The sequence below is a fragment of the Stegodyphus dumicola genome, chromosome 4, assembly GCF_044657685.1.
Source record: "Stegodyphus dumicola isolate Sdum_Otavi_A_Nest chromosome 4, ASM4465768v1".
NCBI lineage: Eukaryota > Metazoa > Arthropoda > Arachnida > Araneae > Eresidae > Stegodyphus > Stegodyphus dumicola.
This window is the reverse complement of record NC_140771.1, coordinates 152,293,741-152,308,072: the sequence shown is the minus strand read 5'-3', so window position 1 is coordinate 152,308,072 and position 14,332 is coordinate 152,293,741. Positions and strand designations below refer to the sequence as shown.

Genomic DNA, 14,332 nt, shown 5'->3' with positions numbered 1-14,332 from the left:
TAGGACTTCATAGGACAACCAAGCATAGCTTCGTAAGGTGAGCATTTGGTTTCCTCATGATATGCTTTTTCATTGCTTGAACAAATTTTAACCCTTCCGGCTACTTTTCTGTCTTATTTGTTTCCATCTATGTTAAAAACATGTTCTCCACGTCTTAGTTCGCCAGAACCTTATGATTGACTGTGTCTCGGTTTACCATGAACTATTTTTATATCACTCTATTTCATATAAACTGTTGATGATTTCGCTGCAAAATTCCCCCATTGCAGATGGGTGCCAGATGAGCTGACTCAAGCAAATAAGGACAGACGTGTTCAGACCTGCATTAATCTCCTTGAATAACACTGCAAGAACAAAATTCTGGACCAGATCATCACTTGTGATGAAAAGTGAATTTACTTCAACAACTCAAGCTGAAAAGGGGTTTCATTTGCACCCAGTGAGCCAGTCGGCAGCATCGCAAACAGCAGTTTGACTAATAAAAGGATCATGCTTTGTATCTGCTGGGATTGCTCTGGTATTATCCACAAAGAATATCTGGGAAAAGTACAGTAAGGTGTACAGTGAGCTAGTCCATGATGACAATGCTATCAAGGAAAAATGTTGAACTGAGTTCCAGGGCAAAACGGGAATGTTCTATCAAGATAATGCAAGACTACATTTGTCTGCATTCACCGGCTGGACTTTGTACGGACTCAAATGGGATCATTCGCCACATCTACTATATAGCCAGAATATCGCTCCTTTGGATATCTACCTTTTTTTTATACTTGCAACTACATCTTTTAGGCCAAAGGCTTTGAAAAACTACCAAAACATTGGCAGAAAATCATAGATTTGGGTGGTTATAAGTACTCACACTAAAAGTACTGCTTTCATGTTTTTTTTTTTCCCTAACTTAATTAAGAAAGTTTTTTGGTGGAAAAACTTTCGGTTGATCTTTACAATATGGTAACTGGCAGTTTGGCGACATTTTGGAGGCGATAAAGGTTACTACCTGGGACTTTGGTAATAATGTGAGCAGTACTCAGTTCCGATTACGCATTATTTTGTGTGAGGGAAATGAGAGATCATGGGATATGTCATGTGATATGTGTCATTAATGGACAAATTACGGTTCTTAAATCGGAAAAGGGGGGAAATCGGGAAAAAATCTGGAAATTTTGTATTTGGCTTTATTCTGTGTTGTGTGAAACAGTGTTCGTGAATTTTTGGATCCCATGGCCGTAACTAAAGTGAATTCGAAATGGGTATTTATGTATGTATTAATTTAATGTATGTGCTCATTTATATTTTAAGTAGTGTTTTTGAATTTAATTATATTTTAATGAAATGATAGTTATTTTGTGAATTTTATGTTTGTAGGAATTTGGTATACGTTTTAGTTGAAGTAAAAGTGCATGGAAATAATTTAAATATCTGACACTAAGTATTTGTAATGGTTGCGGTATGAATTCATTGGTGACGTGTATAATGTAATAGATGGTTTAGAGGTAAAAGTTTTTGGATATTTTATTTATTTTATATGTGGAAATGTTCATATTTGAAAAGGGTAAATACTTTTTCGCGATCAGGTAATTTCATATATGTTCTTTTTATCGGGATTAAAGATTGAGAAAATTGTCATGTATTTTCGTGAAATTTTTCTAATTTATGAGAAAAAAGCTGTGTACATGGATATAGTGAAGAGTGTGCGCAATGCCATTTTTGTGAAATTCTGGGATGTTTTTTTAAGTAAAAATAAGTCGGCGTGTACATGGTTTAGTGATATTTTAATTAAATGATAGTTATTTTGTGAATTTTATGTTTGTAGGAATTTGGTATACGTTTAAGTTGAAATAAACGTGCATGGAAATAATTTAAATATTTGATACTAAGTATTTGTAATGCTTGCGGTATGAATTAGTTGGTGACGTGTATAATGTAATAGATGATTTAGAGGTAAAAGTTTTTGGATATTTTATTTATTTTATATGTGGAAATGTTCATATTTGTAAAGGGTAAATACTTTTTCGTGATCAGGTAATTTCATATATGTTCTTTTTACCGGGTTTAAAGATTGAGAAAATTGTCATGTATTTTCGTGAAATTTTTTTAATTTATGAGAAAAAAGCAGTGTACATGGATATAGTGAAGAGTGTGTGCAATGCCATTTTTGTGCAATTCTGGGATGTTTTTTTAAGTAAAAATAAGTCGGCGTGTACATGGTTTAGTGATATTTTAATTAAATGATAGTTATTTTGTGAATTTTATGTTTGTAGGAATTTGGTATACATTTAAGTTGAAATAAACGTGCATGGAAATAATTTAAATATTTGATATTAAGTATTTGTAATGCTTGAGGTATGAATTCGTTGGTGACGTGTATAATGTAATAGATGATTTAGAGGTAAAAGTTTTTGGATATTTTATTTATTTTATAGGTGGAAATGTTGATATTTGTAAAGGGTAAATACTTTTTCGCGATCATGTAATTTCATATATGTTCTTTTTTCCGGGTTTAAAGATTGAGAAAATTGTCATGTATTTTCGTGAAATTTTTTTAATTTATGAGAAAAAAGCAGTGTACATGGATATAGTGAAGAGTGTGCGCAATGCCATTTTTGTGCAATTCTGGGATGTTTTTTTAAGTAAAAATAAGTCGATGTGTACATGGTTTAGTGATATTTTAATGAAATGATAGTTATTTTGTGAATTTTATGCTTGTAGGAATTTGGTATACGTTTAAGTTGAAATAAACGTGCATGGAAATAATTTAAATATTTGATACTAAGTATTTGTAATGCTTGCGGTATGAATTCGTTGGTGACGTGTATAATGTAATAGAGGATTTAGAGGTAAAAGTTTTTGGATATTTTATTTATTTTATATGTGGAAATGTTCATATTTGTAAAGGGTAAATACTTTTTCGCGATCAGGTAATTTCATATATGTTCTTTTTACCGGATTTAAAGATTGAGAAAATTGTCATGTATTTTCGTGAAATTTTTGTAATTTATGAGAAAAAAGCAGTGCACTTGGATATAGTGAAGAGTGTGCGCAATGCCATTTTTGTGCAATTCTGGGATGTTTTTTTAAGTAAAAATAAGTCGGCGTGTACATGGTTTATGTGTATGTGTTATTTTAAAAAATGCGTAAGCAGAATGGTATTGTGCAGTTTTCCTAATTTTGCAGTGAATATTTGTCATGATTAAGCAGTTTTGTTTGATAAAATCTCTAGCATAAGTGTAATTCAGCTAGTAGATTGTTGGAAGAAGTGTTCAGGAGATAAAAAGAAAAGAAACATGTCTTTACTTCGTGAAGACAAAATGGCGGCGGGGAAAAAAAATAGAGGGTTGCTGTAGGGGAGTTGGTCGCCAAATTTTCGCCAAAAAATCGCCAAGTTACCATAATGTTAAGATCAACCCACTTTATTTACGGCCTTGGGATCCAAAAATTCACAAACACTATTTCACACAACACAGAATAAAGCCAAATACAAAATTTCCAGATTTTTTCCCGATTTCCCCCCTTTTCCGATTAAAGAACCGTAATTCGTCCATTAATATCACATGACATACCCCATGATCTCTCATTTCCCCCACACAAAATAATGCGTAATCGGAAGTGAGTACTGCTCACATTATTACCAAAGTCCCAGGTAGTAACCTTTATCACGTCCAAAATGTCGCCAAACTACCAGTTACCGTAATGTAAAGATCAACCGTAAAGTGAATTCGAAATGGGTATTTAGTGGTATTGAAAAGGATAGTAAGAAATGTTTTTTAAGGTTGTGTGAGAGAGAAATAAACATGTTTTATTATGTTATTTATTTTACCTGGTATCTTGCTTTGAAAGATAAGTATGATTTTAAAGATTCTGAAAGAGAATGAAGAAAAGTGTATCCGCCACGTAATGAAGATTCTGAAGGAGATTAGGTAAGTTAGTATTTTTAATTATTTTTATGCATTGTTGGAAATGTAAGGTGGAAAGGAATTTGGTATTATTGGGAAAATTGTTATTAGCAATGATTTAGTTTAAAGTAATTAGGATTGTAAGGTAATTTTTATTAATTGAATGTATGTGCTCATGTATATTTTAAGTGGTGTTTTTGAATTTAATTATATTTTAATGAAATGATGGTTGATCTTTACATTACGGTAACTTGGCAATTTTTTGGCGAAAATTTGGCGACCAACTCCCCTACAGCAACCCTCTATTTTTTTTTCCCCGCCGCCATTTTGTCTTCACGAAGTAAAGACATGTTTCTTTTCTTCTTATCTACTGAACACTTCTTCCAACAATCTACTAGCCGAATTACACTTATGCTAGAAATTTTATCAAACAAAACTGCTTAATCATGACAAATATTCACTCCAAAATTCAGAAAAAGTGCACAATACAATACACCTTACGCGTTTTTCAAAATAACACATACACATAAACCATGTACACGCCGACTTATTTTTACTTAAAAAAACATCCCAGAATTGCACAAAAATGGCATTGCGCACACTCTTCACTATATCCATGTACACTGCTTTTTTCTCATAAATTCGAAAAATTTCACGAAAATACAGGACAATTTTCTCAATCTTTAAACCCGGTAAAAAGAACATATATGAAATTACATGATCGCGAAAAAGTATTTACCCTTTACAAATATGAACATTTCCACATATAAAATAAATAAAATATCCAAAAACTTTTACCTCTAAATCATCTATTACATTATACACGTCACCAACGAATTCATACATGAAGCATTACAAATATTTAAATTATTTCCATGCACATTTATTTCAACTTAAACATACACCAAATTCCTACAAGTATAAAATTCACAAAATAACTATCATTTCATTAAAATATAATTAAATTCAAAAACACCACTTAAAATATACATGAGCACATACATTCAATTAATAAAAATTACCTTACAATCCTAATTACTTTAAACTAAATCATTGCTAATAACAATTTTCCCAATAATACCAAATTCCTTTCCACCTTACATTTCCAACAATGCATAAAAATAATTAAAAATACTAACTTACCTAATCTCCTTCAGAATCTTCATTACGTGGCGGATACACTTTTCTTCATTCTCTTTCAGAATCTTTAAAATCATACTTATCTTTCAAAGCAAGATACCAGGTAAAATAAATAACATAATAAAACATGTTTATTTCTCTCTCACACAACCTTAAAAAACATTTCTTACTATCCTTTTCAATACCACTAAATACCCATTTCGAATTCACTTTACTTACGGCCATGGGATCCAAAAATTCACAAACACTATTTCACACAACACAGAATAAAGCCAAATACAAAATTTCCAGATTTTTCCCCGATTTCCCCCCTTTTCCGATTAAAGAACCGTAATTCGTCCATTAATATCACATGACATATCCCATGATCTTGCATTTCCCCCACACAAAATAATGCGTAATCGGAACTCAGTACTGCTCACATTATTACCAAAGTCCCAGGTAGTAACCTTTATCGCCTCCAAAATGTCGCCAAACTACCAGTTACCGTAATGTAAAGATCAACCGAAATGATAGTTATTTTGTGAATTTTATACTTGTAGGAATTTGGTGTATGTTTAAGTTGAAATAAACGTGCATGGAAATAATTTAAATATTTGACATTAAGTATTTGTAATGCTTGAGGTATGAATTCGTTTTTGACGTGTATAATGTAATAGATGATTTAGAGGTAAAAGTTTTTGGATATTTTATTTATTTTATAGGTGGAAATGTTGATATTTGTAAAGGGTAAATACTTTTTCGCAATCATGTAATTTCATATATGTTCTTATTTCCGGGTTTAAAGATTGAGAAAATTGTCATGTATTTTCGTGAAATTTTTTTAATTTATGAGATAAAAGCAGTGTACATGGATATAGTGAAGAGTGTGCGCAATGCCATTTTTGTGCAATTCTGGGATGTTTTTTTAAGTAAAAGTAAGTCGACGTGTACATGGTTCAGTGATATTTTAATGAAATGATAGTTATTTTGTGAATTTTATGCTTGTAGGAATTTGGTTTACGTTTAAGTTGAAATAAACGTGCATGGAAATAATTTAAATATTTGATACTAAATATATGTAATGCTTCATGTATGAATTCGTTGGTGACGTGTATAATGTAATAGATGATTTAGAGGTAAAAGTTTTTGGATATTTTATTTATTTTATATGTGGAAATGTTCATATTTGTAAAGGGTAAATACTTTTTCGTGATCAGGTAATTTCATATATGTTCTTTTTACCGGGTTTAAAGATTGAGAAAATTGTCACGTATTTTCGTGAAATTTTTCGAATTTATGAGAAAAAAGCAGTGTACATGGATATAGTGAAGAGTGTGCGCAATGCCATTTTTGTGCAATTCTGGGATTTTTTTTTAAGTAAAAATAAGTCGGCGTGTACATGGTTTATGTGTATGTGTTATTTTGAAAAACGCGTAAGGTGTATGGTATTGTGCACTTTTTCCAAATTTTGCAATGAATATTTGTCATGATTAAGCAGTTTTGTTTGATAAAATTTCTAGCATAAGTGTAATTCGGCTAGTAGATTGTTGGAAGAAGTGTTCAGTAGATAAGAAGAAAAGAAACATGTCTTTACTTCGTGAAGACAAAATGGCGGCGGGGAAAAAAAAAATAGAGGGTTGCTGTAGGGGAGTTGGTCGCCAAATTTTCGCTAAGTTACCGTAATGTAAAGATCAACCAAAAAATTAATTCTGCTGAAATCTCTGCACTCTCAGAATGCAGCACTGCACTGCTGTCATTCTAACATGCAAAGTATTGAAAATACTGAATTCCTGATATTTGAATGCCATACAAAATGTAAAGTGATTAATACCTATACTTAACACAAAAAATTGCCAAATACATAAAGAAAACCATTGGTGGAAATTAATGTATACATACTTTTTTGGTTTTGCTGCTTGGTTCTTCATCTGATCCACCCGCAGAATCATCTGTATTATCAGAAGGAATATCTTGAAATAAATCGATCTCATCTTCATTCTCTGATGTTATAGTATCACTTTTTTCCTCTTTTAAATCTTCTAATTTTAAAAACTGCTCCATTTTTGACAACTTGAAAAACTGATCATCAACTATAGATGAATGTTTCGATCTTTCAAGTGGTTTTGACTTTACTTCTGTTTTTGGGGGAAGTTCAACAGAAGAATCTGAATCATCGTCATCAAACACATATTCTTCATTTTCATCATTGATAGATGACTGATCATCCAGCATGCATTCTTCTTCGTCATGAGTGCCTTTCTGTGACGAATTGTTTTCTGTAGTAATATGAAGGACAGCATTTTGTGGATTGATATTAGATATAATTTTAGAGAATGATGTCACAGCACATTTATTTTGCAATTCAATTTGCTGCCAGATTTGCTCCTCATCGAAACCCTCTACCAATAATTTTGGTAGTGATTCCGACTTTAAATGAGTATAAGAATTGAGTTTCCATGTGAAATCATACAATGATTTCGTAATTGACTGAAATTTTGCAGTACTTTCTGGATGCTGCCTAGAAAACAGAGGGAAAGAATAAATAATTTGTGATTCAGTTACAATGTTATACATAAAAAAAACTGCATTTAATACAGATAAAATTAGAGTAAAAAGAAAAAAAAAAGGCACAGCTAATACGTACTCAACATAAATTTCAGGGTTCTTCGTTAACTCCTCGAAAGACAAGAGTATATCTTCAAAAATGCTGTCTTCAACGCACGTTTCCATCTTGCTTGTTTACAAGAGATGAACTAGTGTTGCCAAAATTCATTATCTTAATAAAGCAATATAGGAGAAATTATAGCAGACAAAGCCAAACCTTTGCAGGAATTTTAGTTAGGCACAGCAAATTTGTCAGTATATTATCGGTGAAAAATCATTTAAGAGGGAAAAGAGTTTCTATAGCATCAGTCATTTAGCTTAAACTTTTTTTCTCACTTCGAACCGAACCGAACAAGTATTATTGGGTTAGCGCGCGAAGCATCATTTCTGGGTTAGCGCGAAAGGTGATCCAAAGGAGGAATCTGATGTTACAGGTTTAATTGCTTTCTTGAAAAAAGAAATTGAAGAAACGTAAGCAGTTAATAAACCGGAGCTGAAATCCATTCCATCGAACGGAAAGAATAAACATTTTGACAAACACAAAAATAATTTTACACAAACAATAAGTTAACCCCTCGTCCGCTGCCGAATTATTAACTCCCGTAAAAGAAAACTGCATTTTTTGCAAAAATAGCACACATAATAGTGAAAACTGTAATATAAGTGTAAATGAAAAAAGAAATGTACTAAAATTACAGGGATGATGTTAATTATATTTAGCTAAAGGACGCAACATGATTACCACAATGGCAGACGATCGCTTTCTCTTGCTATGTGCATAATGCTGTATGACAGCTGGCTTCGCATCTCTCTGTTACTGCAGGATGGCACATATCCCTCCAAACTATATCGCGCCAAACTGCATGATGATGGAATGTACGCCCGACGACCTGTGGTATGCGTTTCTTTGTTCCCATCGCATGTCAAAGAGCGGTTGAATTAGGCCTGTGAACAGCGCAGCTGAACACTAGAGCAGTGGTACCACGTACTCTTTACAAGAAGACTCGATTATAACATCGAGAACTATACCCAAAGGGCAATGATATGGTGAGAACCATGGACTCGATATCGGCCGCGAAACGTCATCAAAAAAGACCATTAAGAGGTTAATCTACATGGGCTGGATAACAACCAACAGTCACACCGACCTCTACTTGATTCCTGGTGGTTCCATCACAGCGTGATATCGCGACTAAATTCTACATCTTCTTGTGTGTCCTTTTATTATTGCAATAGGTACCGAAGCGATATTTATGGACGATAACACCTGCCCGAATAGAGCTCGAATGGTGCGATTTGGAGAGTGAAACCATTACACATCTGCCGTAGCCTGCTAGATTAGCAGACCCGAAATCCCTTACAGCATGTGTGGGACACGTTGTGACTACGGATAGTAGGTCGCAATGTACGGCCGGCACCCCCCCCCCCCCCAATCTCCGATATGCATTCCTACAGGAATGGACGCTTTTACCATAACAAGTGATAAACCACCCTATTGCCAGCTTACTTCGCCATTGTCACCGCTATAGCCCAGAAGTTTCCATTGTATATTCTTCTGACCCATTCGGTCTTTCACTATGTAATAAATTATTATGGTAAAAATTTTACAGGTTATAATTCAAATTTTTTTCGAAAAATTCGATGGTCGTAATATATGTGTTTTTGTATTTCTTTGCCTTATTGTTTGCTTTGTGGTCTAGCAATGCCATACCGACCTCTTAGATCAATTCAAGCATATAATTAAAACGCTTTTGTTTTATTCCTTGTTTTGCCTTTGTTGCTTATTTTTTGAGCAGGATAGCACATTTTTAATATATGCATATGTATGTTAGGTTTTTGTGCCTACTTTATCTGTAGCAATTTTAATTTTGCTTCAATTAATATAAGCAATGATTTAAATGAAAATTTTTAATATGAAGTACATAAAAATAAGAGTTAAGTTTATTTAATATTTATATTGAGTTTTGAATTTCAAATTATGGTAGTGTTAAAATTTCTGTGTATCAGTCATTTTCTCTTAAACTATTTAGAAAAGTTAGAGGATATTTTGCATAAACAAATTTCGAGTTTAGAAATAGTTAAATCCATTCCGACGAATAGTATAAAAAGTATTACGACTAATTAATCTTATACATTATAGCACAATATGCGTCAAAGAATTTCCTAGACAAATATGCACTGCGAAAAAAAATGGAACATTTCTATATCTCCCATTCTACTGGGCCGATTCACGAAATTCAAATTGCGTTCTTCATATCTCGAAAGCGCTACTTAGGATATATATATATTAGATTTATACATAGCTCTATTCTAACATAGGTATTTTTACACAAAATTAGACTTGTTCTGAAATGTCATGCCATTTTTTTCCATATTTCGATTCTATGGCCCAAATTATACTTAAATATATAATTTTATAAAATTTGGTGCGAAATTACAGATAAATTCAAACCTTTACCTTGGCGCATTTTTTCAGCTTGCGCCAAGAATAATTCACTTGGCGAATCTCTTAATTTTTAGCAACTTATTTTCCTTTATTTTTTCACTATAAACAAGCGGGAAAAAGTCATCGTTCATTATTCCAAATAACCGTAACCACATTTATTATCGCTTATACCAAATACGCCAAATTTATCTAATAACCGCCAATATGTAAATTCACGTATATCCTAGGAAATTTTGAATTAAAAAAAAACTAATTTTTTGCAGGTATGCTTAGAAATACACCTACTTTAAGATGAAGGTAAAAATTTTACAGGTTATAATTCAAATTTTTTTCGAAAAATTTATAAAAATTATTTTAAAATACAAATTTTAAAAAATCTGAAAGGTTTCAGATTTTAAATTAGGCCCAAAGGAGCTTTTTTTTAACGTTTCGTGTATTACCTTTATTTATTAAATATCATGTTCCTTACTTACACTTAAGCCATAAAATTCAATTCAACAGTAATATCGCAATATAATTTTAAAATGAGCATATCTTTCGAATTTCCGATACACACTTGCGCGCTGGAGATAAAAGGGTTCCCCCCCGGTAGGGTGTTACCATTGCTCGCTTTTAAATCATTGAGTTTGTTAATAAAAAATTCGTTGATGTTTCAGAAAATGTGAAATCGATATTAAAACAATTTCAAATTTGGGCTTTCAGATGCCCATATTCGCAGTAGAATTACGTCATTCAAAATCGAATGGTTCCAGGTACCGTTGTTTTATCACAATGAGAGAAACATACATAAATTTATGCAGATTCTTCATTATTAAATTTCTTCACATATAATACAGGGCGAAAGTATTTGCCCAAGTAGCACAGAAACCTCGCAACGATGTTGCAAACTCGTCGCGGATGTCGTTGAAAAACGTTGCAATATGTCGTCTTTAAGACGGCCAGATGTCCGCGAACATCCACTGTTTTTCAATCGTTGCAAAGACGTCTTTATTACGTCTTTGCAGATAAGGTTTTTGTCGCACAGACGTCGTTATTGCGTCTTTCGCAGATGATATTTTGGTAGTGAAAGCATAGTATCACGACGTCTAAAGACACCTAAATGTTCGCAAAATTCCACCTTTTTGCAACATTTGTGAAAATGTTTTTTTTTGTCCTTGTGTTACATATAGATTTATGCAGAAAAATAAGCTGAATAATTAATATATTTTTCTTCTTTTTTAAAATCTTGTATTCCTTTATTTATCTAAAGTTTAAATATTTTATCATTTCCTGAAACCCAGAAGATAATAGATTTTTTTTTCTCTTTAAGCTAAATATGCATAATTAATTATTTTCAGTACTTTAAACTATAGTTTTTAAATTTCTCTTTAGACTAAATATGCATAATTAATAATAGCCTTAATTATTTTCAGTACTTTAAACTATATTTTTTAAATAACTTAAATTCTAAGTTACGATTATTTAAGATTTCATAATTTTTTTTTCCTTCAGTGAGAGTAATTATGAAAGTGGCTATTATAAATATATAACATTAATAGTAGGTTATAAGTAAATAAAACTTAATTAGACATAAATAAAAGTAAATATATATATGTGGGTAAAAAAAGGAGCGTTTCTGATAACAGCATTATCACATTTATTTCTGTTTAATCTCAGGGACATTGAAAATTGCCCCTGTCATGATACATAAGGAAGCGGTTTTTAAGGTAACAAAATAATCAGAATTTTTCCTGAACTCAAGTATAAATTTATTCGCGTTTCACAGTAAAAAATATAACCATTAACTTCTATATCTCCAAGATATGCAAATGAAAGACAGCATAAAGTAGTTAATAAATGTGATAAAAATATTTTATACAAAAATATACCTAAATCTAATAACTTCCCATATTCATATCTAATGTGAAATAATATCCTAACAAACAACATACAGGACAGCACTGTTCAAGAAAAAACAGGACCTAGTAGTGTTTGAAAATATAAATAGCTGAAGGAAGGTAACGGAACTAAAATTTCCAATTAATAAAAAAAAAATATTTGTATTTTTTAAATAGTACGCAATTATAAGTGCAATGATTATGGTTTGCGGTATTTACTAGTAATGCTGATGTTTGTTAACACCATTTCTTTCGATCATATGTTAATGATCATAATCTTATTTTTAGTTTCTACATTTTATCATAGTGGTAGATTACAATGATTATTTCATGCACTTTTTATAATCAATAACTTTCCTTTTGTTACTGTACAGAAATAATTTAAATACTATAGTATACGATAGTAAGCTAAGTACGTTAAAGTAAGCTCTTCATTAAATAGCACACAATGAAACTTTTTGTTTCTATTTATTATGAATTTCTTTGTTATCATAAGTACATAAAAGGTAAGCGAAGGAAATAGAATATACTTAAATTTAGTAAAAAATAAAACCTGATTTTCAATATTCATTTATTGAGATAATCTAATAAACATACATAACGGCAATATTTAAAAAAAAACGCGAATTTCACAATGTTTGGAAAAATAAATACCAAACGAAAAGTAATAAAACTGCAATTTGCAATCAATAAAAAATTTTTTTTAATATTACACAATTAAATATAACATAATTATAAATTACAATATTTCATAGAAGTGCTAATGGTTCCTTAACACTAGTTTTTCGATCATACATTTCATACACGGTTTAAAATCATTAAACTTTTCTGCATATCGTACAAAAGACACTATAGAATGTGCATTATTATTAAATTTAGTAATTAATTAATTGCTTATATTATACATATATCTAATTCGTCTTCAGCAGTCATATTAAGTACTGGTACCAGTCCAATAATTTCTTTGTGTTTTGAAAATAATGAACATATCATAACAGCTTGAATTGTTGTTGCTTCTGTATTGATCGCATTTTCAGCAAAACCAGAAAATGCCTCACCATTGTATGTTATGTTTGGTTTTACATGAATTAATTCTGAGCACCAACACAATACACGTTTAATATGAATGATATACGATATAGCACTTAGGATGTTATAACCGAATCTCTAATCCGTGCATCCAAATATTGCACCGCTGGAAATAATGAAGATTGGAGAGCACCAACTACGGAAACACATAAAACACCAAAACAGAACACTATTTCACGAAGAGTATATTCTCGTTTAGCATTGTATCACGTTGCTTTTGATATTTTCTAAATGATTTATCCAAACTTTTGTTGTCTTCTTGTAGAGAAGATATTCAGAAACAAAATAAGCACAAATTCTTCATTTCTACGATGATTTATCCTCAATTCAGAGGCTTCCAAACAGGAGCTCGCAGCAATGCAAATTAACTCACTGAAGGCAGTTGAAATAAGTAGATACAGAACAATGAGAAGATTCACAATGCGTACTTTGATTGACAGTGCATTCATTACATTTACTTTTAATATAGGCAATATTATTTATATCAGTCATTGCTTCATTCAATTTCAAACCTGCAGTCAGTCTTTTCAAACGCCTTACAGATGGCATCTTTACCAAATTACGTGAAAGAACTGCTAGAATCTGAATTAATTGCACAGTTCCTTGTTCGAATTTGGCAGCTAGCCAAAGCGGGCAAATCTCGAGATATTCGTTTATATAACCATCCGGTAAATAATGTACAGGTCTGCTTTTCGACTGTCGATGAGTTTTCCGTCATATTGGACAGCCGTGAATTCGTCCTTACTTCAAAAATAAGAAATAAAGTGATATTTCAGAAGTGAAATAATTGCTAACATGCGATTTGCATTGATTTCGGAAATATTATTTTTTAAAGTATATAAAATGCATAACTGAATAACTTACTTTATAGATTAGCTTTACTTTATAGATTTTAAATATTTTGCTATAATATTTATAAAAAACATTTTAAGTATTAATTATTTTAACAAAAATCTAAAGAATAGTTAGCACGTATTTTTAGTACTAATTAAATTTTTAATAAATCAAAAGTATTTATATTAAATTTACATTTCATTAGATGAATCTACCTTAGATTAATATATTCAGATGAAATAAAGTAATGAAACATTGCAAAATAAATCTTATGCGGACTTCAGATTCTTGAAAGGGCAGATTTAGTCTCTTTTCATTCTAAAAGTAATGCTGATGAACTTGGGAAAAAAATAAATAAAAAGCTAAAACGACCACGTCTAAAAGCCGTCATATCATGACGTTTCAGAGACGTCGACAAATTGCCAAGATGTAACGTCAAATATTTTGCGTCTTCGCAACGTCGTAAA

The 14,332-nt window shown here is 31.4% G+C and overlaps 1 protein-coding gene across 2 annotated transcripts in view; it reads right to left on the bottom strand.

Annotated features, from left to right (window-relative positions):
- The window catches only part of LOC118184073 (U3 small nucleolar ribonucleoprotein MPP10), a 79,457-nt gene extending 71,649 nt beyond the window's left edge, over positions 1-7,808 (bottom strand). For both annotated transcript variants that reach the window (XM_085815604.1, XM_085815605.1), the window contains exons 1-2: positions 7,660-7,808; positions 6,915-7,533 (exon numbers count right to left, since the gene is read on the bottom strand). In XM_085815604.1, coding sequence (XP_085671730.1) covers positions 6,915-7,533; positions 7,660-7,745 — 705 coding nt within the window. In that variant the 5' untranslated portion in view covers positions 7,746-7,808. The remainder of the gene's footprint in view (positions 1-6,914; positions 7,534-7,659) is intronic.
- Positions 7,809-14,332: the final 6,524 nt, after the last annotated feature.